The sequence below is a fragment of the Biomphalaria glabrata genome, chromosome 18, assembly GCF_947242115.1.
Source record: "Biomphalaria glabrata chromosome 18, xgBioGlab47.1, whole genome shotgun sequence".
NCBI lineage: Eukaryota > Metazoa > Mollusca > Gastropoda > Planorbidae > Biomphalaria > Biomphalaria glabrata.
Window position 1 is genome coordinate 5709723 of NC_074728.1, and position 27759 is coordinate 5737481.

Here is a 27759-nt window from a genome sequence, read left to right on the forward strand (position 1 = left end):
TCCGAATACTCTTGGAACTCTAGGTCCATGGAAGATTCCTCTCCGTTGGTCTGTCTGAAGCTTTGTTTCGTCTGGGACGATCCAAGCAGATGTAAATTTGTTTCCTCCCTTTTACTGATGGCTCGTGTTTCAACTTCCCAAGACTCTCGAGGTCGAAAGCTGAGCACACCGGGAATCTTTCCCATATTCCTTCTCTGTACCATATAAACCTTTCCGGTTGTCCGCCATGAAATGGCACTTTCAGGAACGGATAGTGACAGGATTGTTCAGCTCTATTCCATCCCCACCAGTGCAATTGACTCCGCCCTTCGGCACACCGATTCTGTTTTGCTTCCCTATCGGCTTAATCATCTTTCCTGACGACCGTTTCCACCCAGGCGCCACGTTAGGCTGAGAAGCATTGACCAAATTTGCAATACTTTTAATTTATACTGTACAAAATCTATGCATCAGGAATTGTTTCCACGTCATTTGTTTATTTTAAATGGCAGAAAACTTTAACTCACAATTTTACTTTCAAACAGTTTTATTTACACAATACACATTTTTAAAGAGTCAATCATTGACGTACATGGTTAACATTTTTCTCTTTTTGGTAGCATCAGCCAGTGAATATGAACAATAATATCAGTCACTTTGACCTGATGTGTAATTACAAATCTTCTTAAAGAAGTTGAAGGTATTTGATTCAGTCTTTTCGGGTAATTGTAAATCCACAGTCTAAATTCTATTCGTTAAAGTAAGAGCCTTGTTTCTCTTCGTAGGAAAACACTAAGATCTTGGAAATCATAAGTCGACCGTTAGCAGTTTTACGGCTCTTTTAATCCACACTCTAAATCTCGGGCATAAATATCAGGTGGGGATGTTCGTTGCGGTGATTGAGGTGGCGTCCACATCTGACTCCAAATACGACGTGGTAGTGCCCGTCTCGGTCGGGTGCGTCATGAACGTCAGGGCGGACGTTATCGTCTGCATCGTCATTAGGGCGGCGTTGGGGGTGTCGTTCTCGCCAGCGATGGGTGATATGTTCTCCCTCACGGGTGAAGGAGACGGCGAGGTGGTGAACTCTTCGTTAAGTACTGGAGCTGTCATACAAAAAGAACAAAAAAAAAATATTTCAAAATAAATAAATAAAAATATATTAAATCAAAGTAATCACAAGCAATAGAGAAAATGAATAGGCTACTTAAAAATAAAAAAATAAAGCTTATGTAATGGAGAAAAAAACGCTAATTACTACAGTTTATCTGAAGGATTGAGCTGATAAAACAAAATTAATTAACTAAAACTAATTGATTTTTTTTTGTATCTCGAACAAGGGAGAGAATAAGGTAATTGGTTGAAGTGGTGGTATAAGATGAATTTGTGCCCCTATGATAGGTCGTCGTGTGAATCTTAGTGAACGCAAACCTGAAATACAGGACGAGACTGCCGAAACAATAGATAACTATACAATCTTCAATGTTCATAAGCTCACTACTAGCAGAGTGGTTAGCGTGTTGGTTTAAAAAGTATTGAAAGGCTGGAAACATGATTTCGAATTCAGGTCGTTTCCCCTTTTTTAGTTTTATAAATGCTTTCTTATTGATAGTCTAGATTCTAGATCTATTGTCAATTTATTTTCAAGACTGATCCAAACTAATTGATACAAGTACGCTTAATGTAAGCTTTGTTGTTGTTTTTTAAATATTTAAAAAAAATAATTTCTTATTTATTTTCTTGAGTCATAGCAGTGTACATACACGACTGATTTGTCTGATGGATTAGGGTGGATCTTTTCCGGACCCTCTCCGACATAATGTAGCCGAGCAGAGCGGTGACCATCACCATGGCAACGCCGCCATGAACAATCACAAAGATGAGTTTGATGAGGTGGGTGCCGACGTCAGACACGTTCTTGTTGGTTTTCTTCGGCTTCGTGTACACTTCGTCTTCTGAAAATCATGCGGCGACTTGCTGTATTAGTTGAAAAGCTTTACGTTTAATGTCTGTTTGTTTTTTCTTTTCTTTTTAAAACTTAAGTAATATCTTACAGTACATGAGATCATGAGACGCCACCAGGTGATGTAAGCGTACTCACACAAAGATCTTTCTCTCTATATGTATAAAACTAAAGTTCCCCTTTCAGACATAGAGATCTACAGGGCAGATGTTTATGTGGTCCATGGTTAACGAGGATGTCATGAGGCCAGCAGAAGGACCATCCATCTTTACTTTTCCCTAACTTACCCATTTGAGCTGGGAGGACTCGGAGGCCTCATTAAGATCCCGAAATTAAAAATCCCTGTCTTCACCAAAACTCGAACCCTGGACCTCCGGTTCAGAAGCCAAGCGCTTTACCACTCAACCACAGCGCCTCCGTTTAGTTTGTCTTTTTATTACAAAATCCTTTTTCAATTTTTCACATTTTTCATTTGGTTCCTTTATATTGCCGAAAAAAACAAAACAAAATTATGACCAATATGCAATAGGGCTTTAAAAGGGGCACCATCATTGGAGGTGAAAAGCCATTGTCTCAGATGAGGGAACGAAACCTGGCCCGAATTGCACAGTCCACAGCAGCACTTTCAAAACTTAAAATAATTTGGAAAGACAAAGGCTTAGCCCTCGTCACCAAAATAAGACTGATGCGCTCCCTTGTCATGGCCACATTTTTATATGGTTGCGAGTCTTGGGACGCTAACTGCAGAGCTAGAGAAGAGGATCCTAGCAATGGAATTGAGATGCTACAGAAGGATCCTAGGTATCACATTTAAAGACCGCATCGCATACGAAGAGATTAGAGACAGGGTTACTAGGACGATTGGACCCCACGATGACCTGAAAACTATTGTAAAAAAAATGCAAACTAAAACTCTATGGCCATATTACAAGGTCTTCGGGGCTCGCAAAGACCTTCCTTCAGGGAACAGTACCAGAAAAGGAAGTCGAGGCAGACAGAAAAATCGATGGGAAGACAACATAAAAGAATGCACGGGCCTGCCACTGAAAAAGGTTCTATCCAAGGCAAAAGATAGAAAAAACGGTCAACAAATCTTATCTTATCTTATATAATACAAACGTTACTTCAAAAAAGAAGATGATTACGTGGTGATCTTGTGTGGTGCTCCAATGTCACTAGTTATACTGTCGCTAAAAACAATGCACAATATATATATATATTTACAAAACTAACATAATCTCTAAACTACACTATGTAAGCTAGTCAAATTGGACGAGTTCAATTTAATCAATACATTTTTCTAAGACTATATCTAAGGTAGAGTGCTTCAGCAACATCTCTTACTCAATTCTTTCATACCACATTTAAAAGGGGGAGCGGTGGATAAATGTCCAAGCGCTTGACTTCCGGACCTGTGGTCCTGGGTTCGAATCTCGTTGAAGACTGGGATTTTTAAATTCGGGAATTTTCAAGCCGCCCCTGAGTACACTTAACTCTAATGGGTACCTGACTTTAGGTGAGGAAAATAAGGTGGTTGGTCGTTGTGCTGGCCACGTGACACTCTGCTCGTTTACAGAAAGAAACAGACAATCTCAACTTATCATCTGTCCTATAGACCGCAAGGTCTGAAAGGGGCAACTCTGCTTTTACCAAAATTAAAATATAGACATCTATCTACATCTTCATTGACAGTTCCATCGCTGTAAAGGCTAAGACAAACGAACGGTAACTCTAGTGAAAGTAGTCGTAAAAATCAAAATCATTTGTTAAAATCTAATTTTAAATGCTTTTGTTACTGACCTGAACAGTTTGCTCCAGTCTTGCCTGATGGACAGTCCAGACACTGACCGCTGTAGTGACATTTCTGCCTAACACAAGTAATGCTACATACATTCTCACAATCGAGTCCGTACTTCGGAGGTGCGCACTCTGGTGGGAAATCATCAACCTAATATTATATATCTTAAATATAGGAGTCGCGGTGGCTGAGTGGTAAAGCACTGGCCTTCCGATCCGGTGGTCCCGGGTTCGAATCCTGGTGAAGAGTCTTTGGGGCGCTTCGGTGTCCACCCAGCTCTGATGGGCACTCAACATTAGTTGGGAAAAAGTAAAAAGTGATTGGTCGTTGTGCTGGCCTAATAACACCATCGTTAACCGTGGGCCACAGAAACATCTGCCCAGTAGATATCTTTTTTTTTACAACTAAACATTATATTTTTCAAATAGTTAGCGCTGGCTGAATGTCATGAAGGGGTGTCAGGGGGATTGCTAAAGACAAAAAAAAAGTGGATCAGCTAAAAGAGAATGGCGAAACAGGTGCGCCAATGGAAAATATTTAATTATGAAGTTAATCGTCAGTTCGCCCTTACTTCATATAGATATACAGTTGGCAGAAAATCATTTCTGAAAGAGACAGATGTACAACTTTGAGGGGCACACATTGGAGCGTCAAATAGCTCTGATTTCTATAAATAATGTAAATCTGTTCTGCGCACTGCCCTTCAACACAGGACTAGAACGCAATGTTTAGAGAGAATAGAAGATTCCTTTGTGCCCAAGAAGCTAATTATAGAGTCTGGAGTTTTGGATCAAGAGGAAAGAGGCGTCCTTCGCTCTGCCTGGCAACTCAGGAAGTTGTCGACGTGGACTGGGAACTACACCTGGAAGTATGTTGGTGCTGTACAAAGAGGTGCCAGAGACATGGATTGTAAAGAGGGATACGTGTGTCCTAGAAATGGACTCTATGTGTGGGATATGAACCCGAGGCTTGAATACCGCTGTTTGTGTTCACTGTTGTCAGTTAATTAATTAAGTAAATAAACATTAAGCTCATCTTATCTCCCTTCGTTTGAGCTGTCTCCCTTAACTTATAAAAAAAAACATTTTGTTACGATCTTCTCTATCCGGCCATTTGCAAACACAACACAGCACATCTAATACAAGAACTTGACAACAAGAGCTTCAATAAACAATGTGGCGTTTTAATTACAATTATATCGACAGCCAATTCAACACAATTGGCTACAGCAACTTCAAATGCTTTCTAGTACTTAACATAACTGCCTAACTAAATATTACAAGTCTCTCTTGCTCTTACAACTACATTCTTGAGGACTCAAATGTACCACACAGTCCTTACTGCTTTGCTGTTCTCGATTCAACTGTCTTTTCTTTACACGCTGTCTCTCGACCGTAAAGGCGTTCGGTCACATGACAACAACACGTGTCATACTTGCGTGTACTAGCAGTAGTGTCCCTTGTTCAGCAGCCCTTGACCTGTGTGATTGGCCTGAGTCGAGTGTGCCAGTAAGTCGCACACACATTAACCCTCATTATTACTCATTATTAATTGTTTTAAATATTAACATTTTTTTTTAAAAAAGTCCTTTAGTTTAAAACACTGAAGAACAGATTCGTTTTTTTTATATACTGAATCACAATAAAAAAAATTTATAAACATAAAAACGCGAACGTTTGTTTTCTCATTACGAAAGATAGTTAAAGACGAACATCTTCAAGTTATCATACCCACGTCAAGAACATTGTTATCATTGTATGTGCTGTGTGCTGGAAAGCGCTTCTAAGGGGGGGGGGGGGTCTGTACACTGGCCATAAAGACACCCTTAAGAGCTCCTTCAAAGAGTCTGATTTTGACATCTACGACTCGGAAGCAATAGCAATAGCTCTCGATCGCTTCTCGTGACGTGAAGCCGTGAATTTCGGAGTCACGAGATACGAAGAAAGGAGAGTGGCCAGCATGAAAGAGCGCCAAACCAACAAGAAGCTAGGAGAAGAAGCAGGCCTTTCTGTAACTGACAAAACCTAACCATGCCACGCATTGGGGCCGGCTTTTTAGTGACTTTACAGTGATCTTCGTGGTCATTGGAAATGAGAAATGTGCTCATCCTCGACCACGTAGCATTTAAACCCTATAATCACATCAAAGACGAACTTGATGCCAGGTCTCAACAGTGGCGTAGCTAGAGATAGGGGCGTAATATTTAATGTAAAAATACATTTCTGACACTCATTTGGGAGCCCCCCTTTCAAGTGGGGGCCCCGGGGGGAATTTTTAAATTTGGACCCCCCTCCCCCTTCACCCACAATAGCTACACCACTGGATCCCAACCATAAGTAAAACACAACCAAAATGAGCTCACCGCCATAAACAACCACCTCACAGACAGACATGACGCCACCAGGGTAAATTGGGTTCCTGTATAAAATCAGGGACTTGATGAAGAGCTCCTCTTCTGGTATCAACCGGACGTACGGCCCTAGATGGGCCCGGAAGTCATCCGAAATGCACTCCATGTCATCGTCTTCATTGGTCGCTCTGACAGCAAAATGCGGAGGAAAACTTCTGTTGGTGCTTTCTAAGGCAAAGCAAAGAAATAACTAAATAAATAAATACCACCAGAAATTAATCATTTAAAGATGTACTTGTTAACAACGATCTCTCCTTTGCTATAGTTACTACGGACATTTGGTACCATTTGATTTTGCGATATCTGCCACTGGTGGTCTTGTAATTCTTATTTAATTTATTTAAATTGAATTGCCTTAAAACTTAAATCGAGTACGTGGCATTTGAATAAAAAGTACAGCCTTGATAAATACCACAATGATCGCAGAACCTTTGGCAAAAGGTGGGAATGAAAAATTAATAACAAGAAAAATATTAAAAAAAAAAAAAATTTTTAAATGTCAATACGTCCATTATACAACTTAATTAAAATGCTCAAACAGGTACCGAACCACTATTTTATCTCTGTCAGTTTCTTGAACACACGTCGTTACCAAATCGGCCAGTGGGATATAGGCCTGCGTATTTTAGCGATCATTTATTGATATTATTATTATATTGGCATCTCGATCTAACACCAGACCTAGACTTCTGATATAAAACTCTTATAATGCAGTCTAGCTCGAATTAATCTATATTAGATTTAATTAAAAAAATAAAAGTAAAGATTAGATAGTCTTTCAATAAACTTACATTGAATTTAAATTTTCCCAGTTATCGCATATATTGGTACACTATGTCTGACTACACCATGTTTTTATTTGTTATTATTGAATAATTCTAATAATAGACCTTTAGATCTTTTAACTCTTACAGTGCGGCGTTACTCTCAGCAAGTAAATCCCGGAAAGCTTCATTTTTTTTCTATCAAAATAATTCGCACTGAAAGAGTTAACACTTCTAAAACTGCCGTGAACATTTTTTTTAAAAAGGTTGAAACAAAAGGCGAAGTTATGTAAAGTAGTTTTAAGAAGTCAAGTTGTTTTTTTTCTGAAAAATGTTCTTTCTGAAAATATTGAAACCTGCCTTTTTACCTGCCTGGGTGGACCACTTCGGGGGCCGATTTTAAGTTTGTGTTTCCACACAAACTGTCTTTGTAACCTTGTGTTTTTTTTTTATCGATTCATGTGTTGTCATCGGCAATGAATAATTGGGCAAAGTTTCAACTTGATCCAAGAATGGGAAGTCGGAGAAATGACATGTTCTGGATTCTACCCAGACAGAAAGATTTGATATAAGCTGTGTAAAATAAATAATCACAAAAGGGACTAGAAGAACGTAGCTTTGTCCCTACCAATTTTTCGATAAATATCAACATTATACAGGGCAATGACTTCCGGAAAGTGCAACTGCCACATTCTCCAACCCTTGAAACACTGGTCGGAATTCCAGCTGTAGCCGTCCACAGCTAGAGAAGCTGGTGTTGAGGCAGTGAAGTTGAAATTGGCTTTTTGCTTTAGTCCCATATTGCGACCTGGAAATAGAATAATAGTTTTAATTGGGAGAAGTCAATTTATTGGCTTGGTGAACCTACACAGATTTTTAAAAATACTCTGCCAGAACAAATGGCCAATTAGCACTATAAACCTAGTGTCTTGGTCTCCCTACACCAGCGGCGAACTGGTTGTCATAATCAGGCTTACAAATTGTATATCATACGAAGGGTCTCAGATTTTAGGTCTAACTGTCCTCAAAATCATTACAAGTTTTATAATGTATCGAAAACTGTGAACATGCATACAGTGGACTATATATATATGTGTGTATATTTATAAGAAATTTGGATCCTATGTTGCTTTTTAATAGCTAAGGTGTTGGTCCTTAAAGGATGAAGCCTAATGGTAGCACTGTCTATTGAGTTAGTTTATTACTAGTTATTACATTATTTCGGAAAATGTTGTCAAGATTAAAACAGTAGTACTGTACACTTTTGAGACTAAAATTTATTTTTTTTAAACGCTCAAAGGGTCACTTTTATAAGAGAATGTTATAAAATTTTAAACAATTTCATGCGTGTCATCATAGTGGCAATAGGTGACCCCCACCGGACCATTAGGGTTACGGCCCACCGGTCATCTGCCCGTAATGCCAGTCCGTCCCTAGTTATCACTCCAGAACTAAATAGCAGTTCTGACTATAGAATGTCCAGTTGTCTCAATTGAATACTTAACCTTTAAATTTCACTTTGATTCTATGCTTTTCAATCCAATATATAAAGCAGAAAGTAGGGTATATATGTATGTATGTATGTTAATTAATTGGTTATTTTTTTACATTTATATTTTATTAGTAACAATGAATAATTCTGCACAATTTCTAATGGATCCGAGAATGGGAAGTGGGAGAAATAACGTGTACGAAATTTGTACCAGACAGACAGACAGTGTGATTTTATATGTATAGTTTGTACAAACTTCTGCTTGTTTGCATTAAAAGGGTTAAAACGCGAATGCTTAACGAAAGTACGATGTGTGTGATGTATAATTGTTTTGACCACAACTGACCTCCGTAAACGTACAACGTGCACATGGTCTTGGCCTCTGTCCAAAACATTTCGACCACCCGGCATTCAGAGGTGTAGATGCTGGTCCTGACGTCCATCGTTCGCTGATCGTGCATGATGTAAATGGCGCTGGTGTCTTTCACTCCGTCTAAGTAGAGTGTGAAGCCTTGGAGCTGACCTGAACAGCAAAGACTTTCTATAGCCGCAGCGCTCCCGAGGCATCATAATTTAAACCAACCTTAGGAAGTCAGAGTTTACCAGAGTTTGGGTCATGTAATGACCTTTGTTGTTTTTTTTCTGTTTATTTTAATAGTGGTATTTGCAGTAAGTTAGTCAAAATATTTTCCTTGTGCTTTGGCTCATGAGACCAAATTTCAATACAAACATTGAGAGAAAAAATGTTTTTACTTTTAAATAGTTACAATATGATAAGAGTAAATCTCTCTCTTGCTTATACTCAAGAATACTAATTCTCTTTAGGTATGTTAAGGGAAAACTTTTAAAATACCAAGTTTATGGTACTACAGTCACTCGCCTTCAACAAAGGAATAATGCCAGTACTATCAAAATATTGTCAAGGAGGCATAGTGGACAAGTAAAATATAGATCTATATTGAAAAAAATTAAAATAAAGCGTATTTAAGGGAAAGAACTACACAAGTACTGCCGTACTGACAGATTTATCTTCCCTTTTAAATATAATTACTCAATTAACTACCAATTTTTTTATTAAAATTGGTTAATTTTTTTCATTGATTCGTGTTGTCAACAACGATGTAACATTGTGCAAATTTCAACTAGATTCTCTAAATGGGAAGTTGAAAAAATAACGTTTCTGAGATTTGTGACAGACAGACAGACAGAATGAGCTGATATAAACTTTGTAATAAAATAGATCTTAGTTCAGATCAAGTGAAAAGAAGACTTTCAACTATCAGACTTTGTACAGAAACGGGGTCCCTGTGAACATTTTCACAATATCTCTATTCAAGTTACTCTTTCATGGAACCTGCAAAAACATGAATCCAGGAACCTAGACAGCACATCTCAAAAACACCTCAAACGAGTTTCCTAGAAATTTAACAGTTGATGTAGATTGCTAATAAATGAATTACTAGCTCGTTGGTCACACGGGGAAATCTCTAGTTGGACGGTTATAGCATTTTATAGTAAAAAATAAATAAATGTAAATTTGGCTGGAGACTTATATCTAGGTCTAGTGCCGACATGGCGTAGTCATATATACTACCTTAATTATGCCATAACTGAGTAAATTAAATCAATTTCATTGAAGCTCACAAGCCTTTCTAATATTTTTATGTAAAAGTAAAATAGATTAAATCTAGATTAAAGATAGAGAAGAAAATCAGAACTTTAGGTCTAATGTCAGATTGAGATGTCCATATAATGAACAGACCAATAAATATTCGCTGGCCGAATCAGAAAATTCATATTTTTGCAGCAGCCGGTGTTACGGGTTCGATACTCAAACTGAACCATAACATTTAAAATTATTTTTTAAAATCATTTTATTATATTTAAAGTTTAATAATGGAGTATTGTCTTTTTAAAAAAAATATATCTTCTAAAATGCTTTTTTGGTGTTAAATTATGTTATTTAAAAAAACGCGTTGCTACTAGAAATTTTATTTAAGGGACACATACTAACATCAAACGAACATTAGCTATTGCAGTTTGAATACGAGCACCAAAAATTACCTCTGACATTCCTCTTAGACCAGCGGTTCTCAACCTTTTATGCTCGGCGACCCCTTTTTACAATCCCCCACTCTGCCGCGACCCTTCCCCCCCCGCACACACACACAGCAATAGAACAATAGACAAAAAACAATCCATATTTTCGATGGTCTTAGGCGACCCCTGGCAAATCGTCGATCGACCCCCAAGGGGGTCGCGACCCACAGGTTGAGAACCCCTGTTTTAGACCATCCTCAATATGCTAAGGGTTTTACAAGATCTTCCTATGTCATCATAAAATGTAATTGTTTGTCTCACTGATCTTCGACTATATCAAAATATATTCCAGTATAGAAAAGATGTGGGGACAGTTGGAGAGACTCAGAAACAAGACGCCTTGAGGAAGCCGGTTAGTGGCCAATCCCCATTGGAAGAGATGATACGGTGAGATTAATAGACTTATCTAAGAAACACAACTCCCATTAAAAAGAGATATATCAGACTAGATTTAACATTCATTACTTAATTTTGGAAACCTCATTTCTAGCCTAATGTAAATGTATGTGCCAGAAAAATAATTATATAATTATTATAATATTATCATTACATAATTATATGTCGGTAAGGTGTTGTTTTTTCTTCACTATATTTTGAAAACCCTTCAGACCTCTCGCAGGACCTTAAGCTGGCTTAAGATTGAGGCACGGACATTTGTTTATTCTCGCCTAGGGATGCATCACAGCCATATATACAAGAAACACTCATTGACGCTCTACATACAAAGAAAGACAGGACTTCAGCACCGGGTGGAAGATGATACCCACCTATGTCCTTCATGATTAGCCTTAACCAGGTGAAGTGTGACCTCTGCGTGAAGGTAATGAGTAGATAGTTTCTTTTGAACAGTACACATGTGCTATTGTCGTAGTCTTGAAGTAGTCGGCCCTGCTCATCTATATCAAAGTCTAAGTTCTCTAATCGTGAGGAAAAACAGAACAAATAGATACATAAATCTATCTATCTATCTATCTATCTATCTATCTATCTATCTATCTATCTATCTATCTATCTATCTATCTATCTATCTATCTATCTATCTATCTATCTATCTATATCAATAAAGATTATTATTATTATTATTGTTATCTAACTATCTATCAATCGATCTATCTATCTATCTATCTATCTATCTATCTATCTATCTATCTATCTATCTATCTATCTATCTATCTATCTATCTATCTATCTATCTATATCAATAAAGATTATTATTATTATTATTGTTATCTAACTATCTATCAATCGATCTATCTATCTATCTATCTATCTATCTATCTATCTATCTATCTATCTATCTATCTATCTATTTATCTATCCATCTATCTATCTATCTATCTATCTATCTATCTATCTATCTATCTATCTATCTATCTATCTATCTATCTATCTATATCAATAAAGATTATTATTATTATTATTGTTATCTAACTATCTATCAATCTATCTATCTATCTATCTATCTATCTATCTATCTATCTATCTATCTATATATCTATCTATCTATCTATCTATCTATCTATCTATCTATCTATCTATCTATCTATCTATCTATCTCAATAAAGATTATTATTATTATTGTTATCTAACTATCTATCAATCGATCTATCTATCTATCTATCTATCTATCTATCTATCTATCTATCTATCTATCTATCTATCTATCTATCTATCTATCTATCTATCTATCTATCTATAGATATAGATGACTTTATATAAGGGAAAAACTTCACTTTTACAGGTAGATTTCTAAATAAGCGCCTAAAGGCAGCACGGAAAACCAACTCCTAGATACCCACTCCCCCCCCACCCCCCCAACGGGCCAAAAATGAGATTGGACCAAAAGCCCTCTGAGCATGTTATAAGCATGAAAGTAGCGCTATATAAAAGCTATAATAATAATAATACTAATAAGTAAAAAAAAGTAAAGATTCCTTTACAGACCTTGTGGTCTATAGGCAGATGATGTAAAAGTTATCTGTTTCTTTGCCCTAAGGTTAACAAGTGTGCCATGTGGTCAGCACAACGACCAACCGCATTTACTTTTCCCCAACTAATGCCAGGTACCCATTAGAGCTGAATGGACTCAGAGGCGCTCAAAGATTCCGATATTAAACATTCCAGTCTTCACCAGGATTTAAACCCATGACACCCGGTTCGCAGCCAAGTTTTTTAACCGCAGCTCTATTTCTCAATACTGTCAGATTTATTTCCTTTTTCGACACCTACAAAAATGTTGTTGTTTTTTAATTGATTCATATTATTTAGGAACAATGAATAAGTAATAGTGCAAAGTTTTAACTTGCTCCAAAAATGGGAAGTGGGAGAAAATCTATCTGACAGACAGACAGAGGGACAGACATAGAGCGTTGAAGTAAGCTTTGAAATAATTCGGGGGTAAATAACGAGACCAGGTTAACCATTAAAACATAGGTAGTACTTATAACCAGGGTTACCAATGCAACCAGGGCAACTAATAAACCAACGTTTTGCACGAGTAATGGCAGTTTTTTGTAAAGCGCTTGGCCTTCGAGCCAAAGGTCCCTGATTTGAATCCTGTTCAAGACTGGAATTTCAAATCTGAGATATTTAGGGCGTCCCGGAATCCACCCATCCCCGCTGGGTACCTGATATTAGATTTGGAAAAGTTAAGGCAGCTGGTCGTCGTGCTAGCAATATGAGTTAGCTATGGGCCGCAGAAACAGAAAGTTTGTAGCATCTTTCTCATAGGTTAAAAAGACTGATAAGGTGTAACTGTACCTTTTTTTTTAAATTAACCAGATTAACCAATGTAACCAGCGTAACCATACAAACAAGTGTATTAACCAGGGTAGCCAAATTAATCAGTGCACCAAAATTCACCAGGGCGTAAAAAGTGTAATAATATTAACACGTGTAAACACAGTAACCGGATTAACTTATGTAACTACTAGTAACCAGGGTAACCAGAATAACCAGGGTAACCATAATAACCAGATCTACCAGTGCATCTAGATTAACTAGGGTAACAAGAGTAACCAGTGAATAGCGAAACTATATTCAGGGCCGGTCCTAACTATATTTACGTGAGACACGCGTGTCCTAGGAACGTAACAGTGAACAGAAAACGTACTGAATTGACATTTCGGTCCGAACCATCCCCTGGCACACCCTCCAGACAGACACTCGCCCTCTGTGTTACACTGACCGTCAGCGCAATGGCACAACATCATGTCATTGTTGTACCACAACGGCTTTGAAACTGAAAAGAAAATAAGAAATTTCGTTAGCTTGAACCATTCTTTTTTTTTTACAGTTTGAAACGAAAAGAAGAAATGAAAAGAAAAAAATACTTTAGAAAAAAAGCTTATATATATAGTGTACTTGTAATATAACTCGTATAATTTAATTCGTAAGGCATCTAGATTAACAATAATAAAACTGTGCTATTAGAAATATTTTGACCAATCGTTTTTGTTTAGCGTAAGTTTATGCTTTTATCTTTCTCAATACGCTATGATCCTATCACTTGTCTGGACCAGCTGGAAAGGGGTTGGGAAAAGATGGGGGTATCTGGGTGATCGAATTTTTTTTTTTTTTATAAAGTGAGCGACCTGAAGTAGAACTCGAGGGTTAAAGACTACCCATCCTCCTCAAACCAATAGGGTTACAAGGTAACAAGGTAACAAGGTAACAACATTGCAATGGAGCTGCCTAGAGTTATTTACAATTTTTTTCTCTACAAGAATAAAGGGGGACTAATTCAACTTATACCCCTTTATAAGTCAATGAAAATTTCTTTCCCTTGTTTGAGATACAATACAAAATAATAAATTGCCAATTAATTGGTTAATACTTTTTATTGATTGTTGGTTTGTAAATTAAATATTTGAGCTAAATTTCAGCTTGAACCGAGATTGGGTGTGGGAGAAATAACGTGTACACACTTCTCACCAAACAGAGTGAGTGGATATAAGCTTTGTAAAAATAAAGCACTACAACATACAACACTGTTATATATGCTCTATATAATACCTGCATTTGAATAAATAAAAACCAGAAGTCTAAATGACCTTAGTCACTAAAACATACGGTCACGTGTCCATGTCCACGGATAAAACATCAAAAAGTTCGGTCACGTGATATCCTTGGTTGTACGTTGTATGGCGCGCGGTGTTGGTTAAGCGCTTGGCTTCCGAACCTGGAGTCCCGGGTTCGAATCTCGGTCAAGACTGGGATTTTTTTTAATTTCGGGATTTTAATTGCGTCCCTGAGTCTACCCAACTCTAATGGGTATCTGACTTTAGTTGGGGGTAAAGTAAAAGCGGTTGACGTTTTGCTGGCCACATGACACCCTGCTTGTTAAACGTCGGCTAAAGAAACAGATGATATCCTCTGTTCTATAGATCGCAAGGTCTGACAGGGGAACTTACTTTACTTTGTATAGAAAAGATGGAAAAGCAGAGGACTTAAAGGGTGTTTGATTACGACTCGTTGCATGAGGTTCATTGAGCTTGAAGCAGTATCCGCATGTTTGCTTTGTCTGAGATTGTGTGATCTTTGGATAAACGCCTCGACACAGACGTCATGATGGTCCCGAGATCGAATCTTCTCGTTGTCATTCTCTGCCAGTATAAAGGCATCAAGGTATTAAGGTATTAAGGTATTATGGTATAAATTTATTAAGGTATTAAGTTATTAAGGTATAAAGGTATAAAGGAATTAAGGTATTAAGGATTTAATCATCTACATTTGTGTAAAGACGCCCTGAAACAAATGAAGCGGGAAAAATATCGCCTCCATATGAGTTTGTGTTTTTTTTCTTTTATTTGCTTCGGTGTTTTCTGTCTTTTAAGCGCCAACAGTGGAACAGAATCGATCCCTTATTCACCCGAGAATAATCTTTATAGAATGCCTGAACACTTACCATCTACGTCTCAACCTGTGGTTAGTGTAGATTCTCTATACCATTAGCTCGTTGCCACGTCACAGGTTGACACGTTGCAGGTTAGTATTGAGGCCTTCTATAGGGATTAGTCTCAATTCACCTGGCCATATCTTTTTTCGTACTAGCTGGACAAAGTTAAGGCGCCCCTTTTACAAAGCTTATATCAGCTCACTCTATCTGTCTGTCTGTTTGTCAGGTAAAAATTTACAATAATTACAAAATGTACAAAAAACGGTTAATGGCAAAAAACAAAACAAAACAAAAAACAACTAAATAAATGTAAAAATACATTTATTTAGTTGTTTTTAAATCACCGACTTACTTGATATGTAACAAAGAACATTCAAAGTCCCAGAACACCTACGGTTTTTCAACATTCTCTGCATAGCGTCCACATAGCCGCAGTCTTGTGTAACGGCCTTTTTGATTGGATAACCCTGAGCCCAGAGGTCAGAGGAAACGACGGAGAATGTGTCTGTCCAGATGAATTCTCCTTCGATCTCTATATCATTAGCACCTACCCAAAAGCTGGAATCTAAAACATAGAAACACAGATGTGCTAAAAAAATTATTCACGGACTTTTATCTTATTATTACAATGCTTAAATCAACTCACACTGTCTGTCTGGGTAAAAATGTTTGTATATGCAATTTCTCCCACACCCATTATTGGATGAAGTATAGCCTTTGCACAATTATTCATTGGCATACACAAAACATGATTCAATAACAAAAATTAACCTATTAGTCAATAAACTACTGGTAATTAATTATTTAGTTTGATACCAACAAGGGAAATTAATCTTTCGGTATTCACAGATAAGGCTAGATAAGTAGTGTTTAATCCCCTTAGATCAATGATGCTCAACCTCACTCGGACGGCGGGCCATTTTCATATCCGACACTCGAGTCGCGGGCCACATGAAGAAAAAGGGGAAAAAAATAGCCAATTATACAATAAATCAATTTTTATTAGAAACCCCTTAATCTAGTATTTACATTAATTCATGAGAAGTTTATCCTAAACTACTTTTAAATATCCGGTTGTATAGTTGAGACGCCAAGTCGAAGGACTGAATCTAGTATTCTAGATGTTCGTCTAAGAGACGAGACGATTACGTAGCATCGGTTTCGCAGGATTCATCTCTGAAAAAGTTTGTCCCACTAATAAGTCCTTGTAATTATTGCGAGCAGATGAAGAAAACTGTTCAGAATCGAGTTCGTTGGAGAGTTTGCGGACCTATGCTCCCATGAGAGTGCACAGGATTAAGTCAGTAAGTCAGCTGTTGTGATCATCCGTAACACTTGTTTTCGGAGATTTCGAAAAGGTTATGCAAGAAAGACGAAGTAGAAATCAATTGTCTGCATCACTTGAAATGTATCAAGCAAGTGTGTCTAGTTTGTAAGTCTATCCGTTTCAGTTGTAGCTCTGCCTGGGCATTTGGCACATTGGCCGCAGATGGATTTTAGAAACGACGAATATTGTTCAATCTGAACACGATCATCATCACATGGCACTTTCTACACTTTGCAGACGTTTCGGCGGGCCGGGTAGAACCACGTCGCGGGCCGGATGTGGCCCGCGGGCCGTATTGTGGGCATCACTGTACACGTTATTTCTCCCACATCCGTTTCGCATCAAGTATCAGAAACCCCATTAGTAAAAGAAATATTTTGAGGTTATCTCCATTAGAGCACATGAACGATAGCAGTTTTAAGGTCCCCATACAAGGACAGACCCATTGCCGTACATGAACCAGTTATCTCTCTCAAATCCTTGTCCCGATCTCCCTTCAAGCAAAATGCGACATTCATAAAGAAAGTGGTTTACTGTTTCCTCGTCCTCGATGCAGTGGCGGCACCTTGTGTTGTAGTTTTCTCGAAACCGCCCGAAGTAAACACTAATTGGACAGTGCCCGACCCGGAACTGGGCCAGGACGGTCTGCTCCGTACGATTAAGTTGCCACCACGCGTCCTTTCCGTCTGGTCTCCTCAGCTGCCTATGAAGCTCTGTCGGAAGCGTACCAGCCATCGTACCAACAATCGGTTGTCGACAAGGGTTAGTACACTTTCGACAAATCAATCTTTTAAATCTTAATACAACTAAAGTGTCAACATTAATCTTTAATATTCCGGAATCTGTTTCTATCAAAAGTTCATGGAGGCTATTTGTTTATCCGACTACAAAATTAGCATAGACATCTGGTTAATTTTGAAATCCCACCTGATCTAGAAGATCTGGAATCATGTTGTTTTCTTTCTATGTTAACAGCTGGACCAAGGCCTTTTATAACATGAAAAGAAATGGAATACCTTATCACATTTTTTAAAACTTTAATATCTATTTAAATGTTTTGAGGCTCGAGTAAACTCGAACAATTTACTTTAATATTTTAATATTTTGTGATTCTATGAAGATGTAGGACGGAATCAATTATTTTACTGGCTATATAGCATTGGTAGCAAACAGGCTCCACTCGAGAGAAACATTCCTAATAAGGGTAAAAAGATTTCAAGGTAAAAAAAACATTCTCTGAGCAAGAGATTTTACCATTACAAAAGAGAGGCAAGATGCTGTTTACAAAAAAAAAAAAAAAAACAGACGTAAAAACTTCTTTGTTTCCCACGCTACCAAATCACTGAATAGAATTAATCTATCTGATGTATGTCATCCGCACAAGGCAAAAGCCCCCATTGTCATCCGCACAAGGCAAAAGCCCCCATTGTCATCCGCCCAAGAGAAAAGCCCCCATTGTCATGCGCCTGTGTGTGTGTGGGGGCGGGTTATATATTTAAAATCAATTAATTTTTTAAATACTTTTATTCGGTGACGTTAGGTCTAGGGGGTTTCTAACGACACCGTAGACCAGTGCGCATTACAGGCTGGGAAACAGAACACACAGCTAGCATACACTAGTGAAGGGAAACCCTTTAGTTACCAAGAAACAATGTTTAATGTTTAAAAAAATAAAAGGGGGGAGGGATCACAAAGGTGGGGGGAGTATAGTTATAAATCATTATGTAATCTATCCAAGAGTAGAAATAAATGAAATAATCAAATCAACATACTGACTCCTGATGATACAAATATGAGTGCTTTATTGTTTATATACATTGCTCTATTCATGAAATAACATAATCATCATACTGACTGCTGATGGTACAAATATGAGTGATATATTGTTTATATAGATTGCTTTATTCATCCTGCGTTCAGTTGTGCTCTCAGAAGCGTATCCCTCTGTCTTGGTGCTGTAGACTGTTCTAGTCCATTAGCGGGAGTATTAACATTGGGAGGTACCAGATCCAGCTCACTTCTCTGTCTTGGTGCTGTAGACTGTTCTAGTCCATTAGCGGGAGTATTAACATTGGGAGGTGCTAGATTCAGCTCACTTCTCTGCCTTGGTGCTGTAGACTGTTCTAGTCCATTAGCGGGAGTATCAACATTGAGAGGTACCAGATCCAGCTCACTTCTCTGTCTTGGTGCTGTAGACTGTTCTAGTCCATTAGCGTGAGTATCAACATTGGGAGGTGCCAGATCCAGCTCACTTCTCTGTCTTGGTGCTGTAGACTGTTCTAGTCTGTTAGCGGGAGTATTAACATTGGGAGGTACCAGATCCTGCTTAACTTCTCTGCCTTGGTGCTGTAGACTGTTCTAGTCCATTAGCGGGAGTATTAACATTTGGAGGTACCAGATCCTGCTTAACTTCTCTGTCTTGGTGCTGTAGACTGTTATAGTCCATTAGCGGGAGTATTAACATTGGGAGGTACCAGATCCTGCTTAACTTCTCTGCCTTGGTGCTGTATACTGTTATAGTCCATTAGCGGGAGTATTAACATTGGGAGGTGCCAAATCCAGCTAACTTCTCTGTCTTGGTGCTGTAGACTGTTCTAGTCCATTAGCGGGAGTATTAACATTGGGAGGTGCTAGATTCAGCTCACTTCTCTGTCTTGGTGCTGTAGACTGTTCTAGTCCATTAGCGGGAGTATTAACATTGGGAGGTGCTAGATTCAGCTCACTTCTCTGTCTTGGTGCTGTAGACTGTTATAGTCCATTAGCGGGAGTATTAACATTGGGAGGTGCCAGATTCAGCTCACTTCTCTGTCTTGGTGCTGTAGACTGTTCTAGTCCAGTAGCGTGAGTATCAACATTGGGAGGTGCCAGATCCAGCTCACTTCTCTGTCTTGGTGCTGTAGACTGTTCTAGTCTGTTAGCGTGAGTATCAACATTGGGAGGTGCTTGATTCAGCTCACTTCTCTGTCTTGGTGCTGTAGACTGTTCTAGTTCAGTAGCGTGAGTATCAACATTTGGAGGTGCCAGATCCAGCTCACTTCTCTGTCTTGGTGCTGTAGACTGTTCTAGTCTGTTAGCGTGAGTATCAACATTGGGAGGTGCCAGATCCAGCTCACTTCTCTGTCTTAATGCTGTAGACTGTTCTAGTCTGTTAGCGGGAGTATTAACATTGGGAGGTACCAGATCCTGCTTAACTTCTCTGCCTTGGTGCTGTAGACTGTTCTAGTCCATTAGCGGGAGTATTAACATTTGGAGGTACCAGATCCTGCTTAACTTCTCTGTCTTGGTGCTGTAGACTGTTATAGTCCATTAGCGGGAGTATTAACATTGGGAGGTACCAGATCCTGCTTAACTTCTCTGCCTTGGTGCTGTATACTGTTATAGTCCATTAGCGGGAGTATTAACATTGGGAGGTGCCAAATCCAGCTAACTTCTCTGTCTTGGTGCTGTAGACTGTTCTAGTCCATTAGCGGGAGTATTAACATTGGGAGGTGCTAGATTCAGCTCACTTCTCTGTCTTGGTGCTGTAGACTGTTCTAGTCCATTAGCGGGAGTATTAACATTGGGAGGTGCTAGATTCAGCTCACTTCTCTGTCTTGGTGCTGTAGACTGTTATAGTCCATTAGCGGGAGTATTAACATTGGGAGGTGCCAGATTCAGCTCACTTCTCTGTCTTGGTGCTGTAGACTGTTCTAGTCCAGTAGCGTGAGTATCAACATTGGGAGGTGCCAGATCCAGCTCACTTCTCTGTCTTGGTGCTGTAGACTGTTCTAGTCTGTTAGCGTGAGTATCAACATTGGGAGGTGCTTGATTCAGCTCACTTCTCTGTCTTGGTGCTGTAGACTGTTCTAGTTCAGTAGCGTGAGTATCAACATTGGGAGGTGCCAGATCCAGCTCACTTCTCTGTCTTGGTGCTGTAGACTGTTCTAGTCTGTTAGCGTGAGTATCAACATTGGGAGGTACCAGATCCAGCTCACTTCTCTGTCTTGGTGCTGTAGACTGTTCTAGTCTGTTAGCGTGAGTATCAACATTGGGAGGTACCAGATCCAGCTCACTTCTCTGTCTTGGTGCTGTAGACTGTTCTAGTCCATTAGCGTGAGTATCAACATTGGGAGGTGCCAGATCCAGCTCACTTCTCTGTCTTGGTGCTGTAGACTGTTCTAGTCTGTTAGCGTGAGTATCAACATTGGGAGGTGCTAGATTCAGCTCACTTCTCTGCCTTGGTGCTGTAGACTGTTCTAGTTCAGTAGCGTGAGTATCAACATTGGGAGGTGCCAGATTCAGCTCACTTCTCTGTCTTGGTGCTGTAGACTGTTCTAGTCCATTAGCGTGGGTATCAACATTGGGAGGTGCTAGATTCAGCTCACTTCTCTGTCTTGGTGCTGTAGACTGTTCTAGTTCAGTAGCGTGAGTATCAACATTGGGAGGTGCCAGATCCAGCTCACTTCTCTGTCTTGGTGCTGTAGACTGTTCTAGTTCAGTAGCGTGAGTATCAACATTGGGAGGTGCTAGATTCAGCTCACTTCTCTGTCTTGGTGCTGTAGACTGTTCTAGTCCAGTAGCGTGAGTATCAACATTGGGAGGTGCCAGATCCAGCTCACTTCTCTGTCTTGGTGCTGTAGACTGTTCTAGTCCATTAGCGTGAGTATCAACATTGGGAGGTGCTAGATTCAGCTCACTTCTCTGTCTTGGTGCTGTAGACTGTTCTAGTCCAGTAGCGTGAGTATCAACATTGGGAGGTGCCAGATCCAGCTCACTACTCTGCCTTGGTGCTGTAGACTGTTCTAGTCTGTTAGCGTGAGTATCAACATTGGGAGGTGCTAGATTCAGCTCACTTCTCTGTCTTGGTGCTGTAGACTGTTCTAGTCCAGTAGCGTGAGTATCAACATTGGGAGGTGCCAGATCCAGCTCACGTCTCTGCCTTGGTGCTGTAGACTGTTCTAGTTCGTTAGCGTGAGTATCAACATTGGGAGGTGCTAGATTCAGCTAAAAAACTCTAGTTAAGTTTAGAATGGCCTGGTCGCTGTTGTATGTCCTCGAAATGTGCGAGACGCTGATGTGGAAGGATAAAATAAAAGATGAAGAGTTAGATTGCGGGCGCTGAGAGTAGACTTCAGATGTAGACCTAAGTACTCTGTGTTCGCTCACATAGAGGTTCCTGCCTTCGGCCACGGAGTTAATGTTGGATTGAGTCGCAGAGATGTGTAAGGATGAAAAACAGCAAGACTAACATGAATTACAGGAAAACAGGAATCCAAGAAAAGCAGAAACAAGATTAAGTCACAGAAATTCCGGAGCTGTGAAATCAGGCTGAAACAAAAACACCGAGCTAAATACATTCATAATATAACTGCTTTGTATTCTCGGGCATAGCCTTCAATGAGAGAATCACACAAGTTCAAACACAAATATTGCAGATCAACGAGAACAGATCAATGAAAGTACAAGAGGTAGTGACAATACTACAGTTTGAGGGCCATTGCACTAGAAACATCATCAAGGCGAGCCCCCGAGAGAAAAGAACTAAAATATAATGTACAAATATATACAAGCTTGCTTCAATGGTCATTATGATGTCAACACGTGGTAGACATAAGATAATGCAATAAATAAATATGTACACACAAAACAATTTTGTATGCTACTTACGACTGTTAGAAATACACATAATGCGCATATTAAATATAAATGATGTAAATCCATATTACCAAGGTCTAGCGATTCAATAGATTCTTACCACAAATTCCAAGCTATTAGAATAAGAATACTTTAACCTAGTATTAGGATAGGTTATAAGACCAGTGACCTCTGCTGTACTGGCAAGTTAGTCCAGTGGTACTTTGTGGTCCCAAATTATATTATCTAGGCTACTAACTATAGCCTCTAGATATACAAAATTACTGAGACAGACAAGTAATAATACTAAAAGTTCAGTTGTAACAAAAAAACAAACAAAAAAAAAAGAGTTTATTTAGAAACAAAAGAAATAGATCATGTAAAATAAAAAGGAAATAAAGGCTATCAAAAGAAAATGAAATAATGAAAAAATCAAAATAGTAGGACAGGTTCAGTTTAAAATAATCAAAGAACCACCATCACAGAGGCGATGGTTTACAATAATATAATACATGTCATGACAATTAAATGACATCATCCATGAGACACACTACAGTCTCGTATCAAAACAAAAGAATTCTTTTACAACAAAAGTATACAGGGGAGGATAAGAGACTAAGTAGACTATACTATTTACATAAACCAACTTATTAATAACAAATAAATTAAGTCTACTTAGCTCGTTATCGAAACACTCTTCCCATAACCCAAAATTCTCGACCTGTATGGCGACATTCATGCACTACGCAAGACAGCAGGGTTTCTGTCCAGGGCTTTTGCAAGAGAGGATTTGAGCCTCTCAAGCCCTCACTCTAATGGAGTTTGATGATGATGATGATCCCATAACAGTGGCACACTCCTCTTGAGTAACACAGTTAAAGCACAGCAACTCAAGTATTAATTAAACATTATAGAGACTTGGTTCAAAATACACTTGTCAGCTCAAGGACTCAAGAGAGAGTGGCAATTGTAAACACTTAACAGGGACTTAAATCAAGTACTAAAGGGGAATAACTCTTATTGAAAAAAAAAAGTAGCTACCCTTATTGTCCCTCTTGTCACAAATAGGGTAGCACGAAAAATGGAATCCCTGAAGGAACGCCCCTCGACGTTCTCTAATAAATCGGACGACTGGTCCTGATTGAAGAAGTTTAAGACTTATTAACTGCTATGGCGGGAATAGAGATTGTACAGGTAAACCTGTCATGTGATAGATCATGTGATAGGTCATGTGATAGATCATGTGATAGCTCTTCACAGGCGATGTGATATTAACGCCTACCACTTATTCGCAAATAAGATCTTTTTTTTATTTAGGATATATAAGATCTTAAGAACACCTGGGCAATAACTCTAGTTTCAGACTATATTCCAGTCTGTCAACTTTGATAGCTCCTTCATCTTGCGAGGCGGCCATACTATCCCTTCCCCTTTAGTCTAGACCTTTGACGCTTGACCTCTGGTCAGAAATTCTTAAGATCTTATTTGCGAAAAAAATGTGATAAAAGAAGATAGAGAGGTGGGGAAATAGTCTGGGTACCTTCCTTCCCACGGCGCTTATTACGGCAAAGATAAAGTAATTAATTTCTGAGTAACTCATTGAGGTCGATTGTTTTTGCTTAGCGGACGAATCGTCACCATGTAATCATTTCACATGCTTAGACATTCCATAATGAATGACATGGACTAACTTATACCGCGTTTAAAATGAAAATGACAAAATTGAAACTATCTTTTGTAGTGTGTACATTTGTATGCAAGAACACCTCAGCCATCATAGAACTAGTCGGGATTCAATTTTGATCCCCTATGATGAGTAGCTTTGGATCGCTACATATGCTGCAACCCCCATGAAGAATAGACATGTACATTTTGAATACCTAAAGTTTATTTGGTGATGTGAATAAGAATATAACAGTCATAGATGGTTATGACTTACTTACCCAAAGCAATAAACAGAAAAGTTATAGCAGTGATATATCAAACTGCTAAAAAATGAAAGCGTTATCACCCGGTCCTATTCACCCGACAATTTTAAATAGGAAAGTGGAAATAAACACAAGCACTCGTGTAGTCCACTGACAAAGGACTTCTCTTAAGCATAGGACAAGGGTGGACCGGAAGCCCCTCACCCCTAAAGGCTGCTTATCAAGTTATGATACTGGTGATATAAATAGCCCTGACATCTCCTCTACTTCTGTTGTGTATGGCATCTGCAATCCGTGACCCGTTCCTTTTTGCTCGCTATTCATGTGGATCTATCCAGTGCCTCTTTTTTGCCCCCACCTGTTAATGTCGATTTTGAAGAGCTTAATGTCGCGTTTGCCTACATCAGTGTAACTTAAAAGTGGACGACCAGCGGCTCTCATGCTTTCTGTTAAGTCGACCTTGTGGTACTCTATGAAGGGTGAAAATGCAAAAAGGCGCCTGGTGATTACAAATGCCAAACCTGTGACCGCATCTGTGCATCAAGGATGGGTCTTTTTAGTCACACAAGAAGTTTCAAATGGAAAACATCATCTCTCGAGACGTAAAATGTCACATAGAGAACATCTCCACTCTCCTTATTCAGAGTTAAAAACTTTCTAACCTTTTTTTTTAATATAATGATTCTATCACTGCTCCAAACAATATTTTTCATAATCGTAGATATAAATTAAATATAGACTTGGCACTTTAAAAGCCTGTTTTATGCCTCTCTGGGATCAAACCCGCCAACCTTAAAAACTGGAGAAAGCAATGCAGATTCACCATTGTAGTCGACCTGCATTTTAAGTGGACCGGAATGTCTCTACAGATCTCTCAGGAATAGGGCTTTACAAATCTCTCAGGAATAAGCTCTCCAGATCTCTCAGGAATAGGGCTTAACAGATTTCTCAGGAATAGGGCTTTACAGATCTCTCAGGAAATGTGCTCAACAGATCTCTCATGAATTGGGCTCTACAGATTTCTCAGGAATAGGGCTTTACAGATCTCTCAGGAATAGGGCTTTACAGATCTCTCAGGAATAGGGCTTTACAGATCTCTCAGGAATAGGGCTTTACAGATCTCTCAGGAAATGTGCTCAACAGATCTCTCATGAATTGGGCTCTACAGATTTCTCAGGAATAGGGCTTTACAGATCTCTCAGGAATAGGGCTTTACAGATCTCTCAGGAATAGGGCTTTACAGATCTCTCAGGAATAGGGCTTTACAGATCTCTCAGGAAATGTGCTCAACAGATCTCTCATGAATTGGGCTCTACAGATTTCTCAGGAATAGGGCTTTACAGATCTCTCAGGAATAGGGCTTTACAGATCTCTCAGGAATAGGGCTTTACAGATCTCTCAGGAAATGTGCTCAACAGATCTCTCATGAATAGGGCTCTACAGATTTCTCAGGAATAGGGCTTTACAGATCAGGAATAGGGCTTTACAGATCTCTCAGGAATAGGGCTTTACAGATCTCTCAGGAAATGTGCTCAACAGATCTCTCATAAATAGGGCTCTACAGATTTCTCAGCAATAGGGCTTTACAGATCTCTCAGCAATAGGGCTTTACAGATCTCTCAGGAATAGGGCTTTACAGATCTCTCAGGAATAGGGCTTTACAGATCTCTCAGGAATAGGGCTTTACAGATCTCTCAGGAATAGGGCCAACAGATCTCTCTGGAATAGGGCTTTACAGTCACGTAAAAAAAAGAGCTCTACTAGATGAAACAAGATCGCTTCAACGCTGAGAGAGGCCAACAATACATTTGTTGGGATCACCCAAACGACTTACTTGCATCTGGTGTTTTGTTGATTCCTATTTTGTTCAGAGTTTCCATCAAGTCATCGCGATCCTTGAAGCTGGCCAAGTACATACCATTGTTCTTGCAGAATCTCTGTATAGAGACAAAAAGCACTTTAAAATACGTGCATTGCTACAAAGCTTTATCAACTCACTCTGTCTGTCTTTCTGTCTGTCCGGTGAAATGCGTGTACACGTTATTTCTTCCACAGCCTTTCTCAGATCAAATTGAAACTTTGCACAATCAGTCATTGACGAAGACAAGACATCAATCAATACGAAACATTAACCAATTGGTCAATACTTACTAGTAATTAATATTATTGTGTTTGATACCTACAAGGGAGATTAACCCTTCAATATGGCTAAATTAATAGTGTTTAGTTCCCTTTCTAAAACACGAATTCGAAGATCAAGTTTAAACAACTATTTATTGTACCAAAAAAGAACTTGAATGAATAAAAGACCAAATTACCAATTATTAAATTATCTATTGTTAAAAAAATTATTTCGTTTGATATCGAATAAGGTAAAACAAAAGTCTGCATTATTTATAAATAAAGATGTATAAGAGAAGTTGTTTCTCTTAAGCTTTTGAAATGAATATTTTGTATTCATTCTTTTTTTTAAATATTTTTCTAGCTACCAAGAACTAAAACAAAGTACAATAAAATAAAATGATCTTATTACAAGAAGGTTAAGGAATTATTCTCTTAGCTTCCCTTTTCATTGAGCATTCATTAGTATGATAAAAGACAAGGTTATATAAAGTAGTGGTAAATTGTCTCTTTCAGACCTTGGAATCTATAGGGCAGCTCAAGGTCAATGGTTAACGAGGGTTAGGGTTAGGCTAGCACCACGACCAACCGCCTTTATTTTCCCCAACAAATGTCAGATAGCCATTAGAGCTGCCATGACTCGGGGACGTCCTAAATTAAATAATCCTAGTTCTAGCCTAGCACTTGACCTCTCAGCCCCAACGCCCCCACTCCTTAAGGTAGTGTGATCTGATGACATTGACCAGAAACTGAAAATGCTGGTGATTGCATACAGAAAGCACACCAAACCCACAAAAAGATTTTCAATGTCATCTTGCTGGTAAAAGATGATTCTAAATTTTTTTTTAAAGTACTTCATTTCCAATAGAAGCATGAATTTGAAAGTAATTGTAACAAATTTGACCTTTGCAGAGCTCCAGCTGTTTCGGATATCACAATAGAGGTACCAAATGTCGTCACTGAACGCTGACCTCTGACCATTGCAAAGCTTTTTCATTTCTGTCAAAGAAAGGATGTGTAAAGTTACCTTTACCGATAAAACATTAGAGTATAACAGCCTTTACTTTTACCCAACTAACGACAGGTACCCAGTAGAGCTGGGTGGCCTCAGAGGAGTCCAAAAATCCCGAAATTAAAAAATTCCAGTTTTCGAAGCCGGGACCTCCGGTTCAGAAGCCAAGCGCTTTAGCGCTTAGTCACCGCGCCTCCACCAGGCCGTTGATTAAAATATATTTTAACAGTCCATCGGGATAATGACGCCCAAGGCGCCGGTTCGTCAGTGTTCATCTTCGAAGACATATCTTGAAATGCTACCCTTGGACCGGAACAACTGCACGGGAAGTGGAAACTGTCGTGTGGACAGTGTG

General features: G+C 38.9%; 1 protein-coding gene across 3 annotated transcripts in view; it reads right to left on the reverse strand.

Moving 5' to 3' along the window:
* Nucleotides 1-520: 520 nt before the first annotated feature.
* LOC106074425 (uncharacterized) overlaps nt 521-27759 on the reverse strand; it is a 30092-nt gene continuing 2853 nt past the window's right edge. Inside the window, exons 3-14 of one of the 3 annotated variants that reach the window (XM_056017843.1) lie at nt 27297-27391; nt 26106-26208; nt 17658-17717; nt 15756-15968; nt 13619-13747; nt 11274-11423; nt 8753-8929; nt 7543-7722; nt 6103-6318; nt 3743-3871; nt 1743-1934; nt 521-1085 (exon numbers count right to left, since the gene is read on the reverse strand). In XM_056017843.1, the coding sequence (XP_055873818.1) occupies nt 853-1085; nt 1743-1934; nt 3743-3871; nt 6103-6318; nt 7543-7722; nt 8753-8929; nt 11274-11423; nt 13619-13747; nt 15756-15968; nt 17658-17717; nt 26106-26208; nt 27297-27391 (1877 nt within the window). In that variant the 3' untranslated portion in view covers nt 521-852. The remainder of the gene's footprint in view (nt 1086-1742; nt 1935-3742; nt 3872-6102; nt 6319-7542; nt 7723-8752; nt 8930-11273; nt 11424-13618; nt 13748-15755; nt 15969-17657; nt 17718-26105; nt 26209-27296; nt 27392-27759) is intronic. The other 2 variants (XM_056017844.1, XM_056017845.1) reach the window with 2 other exon arrangements.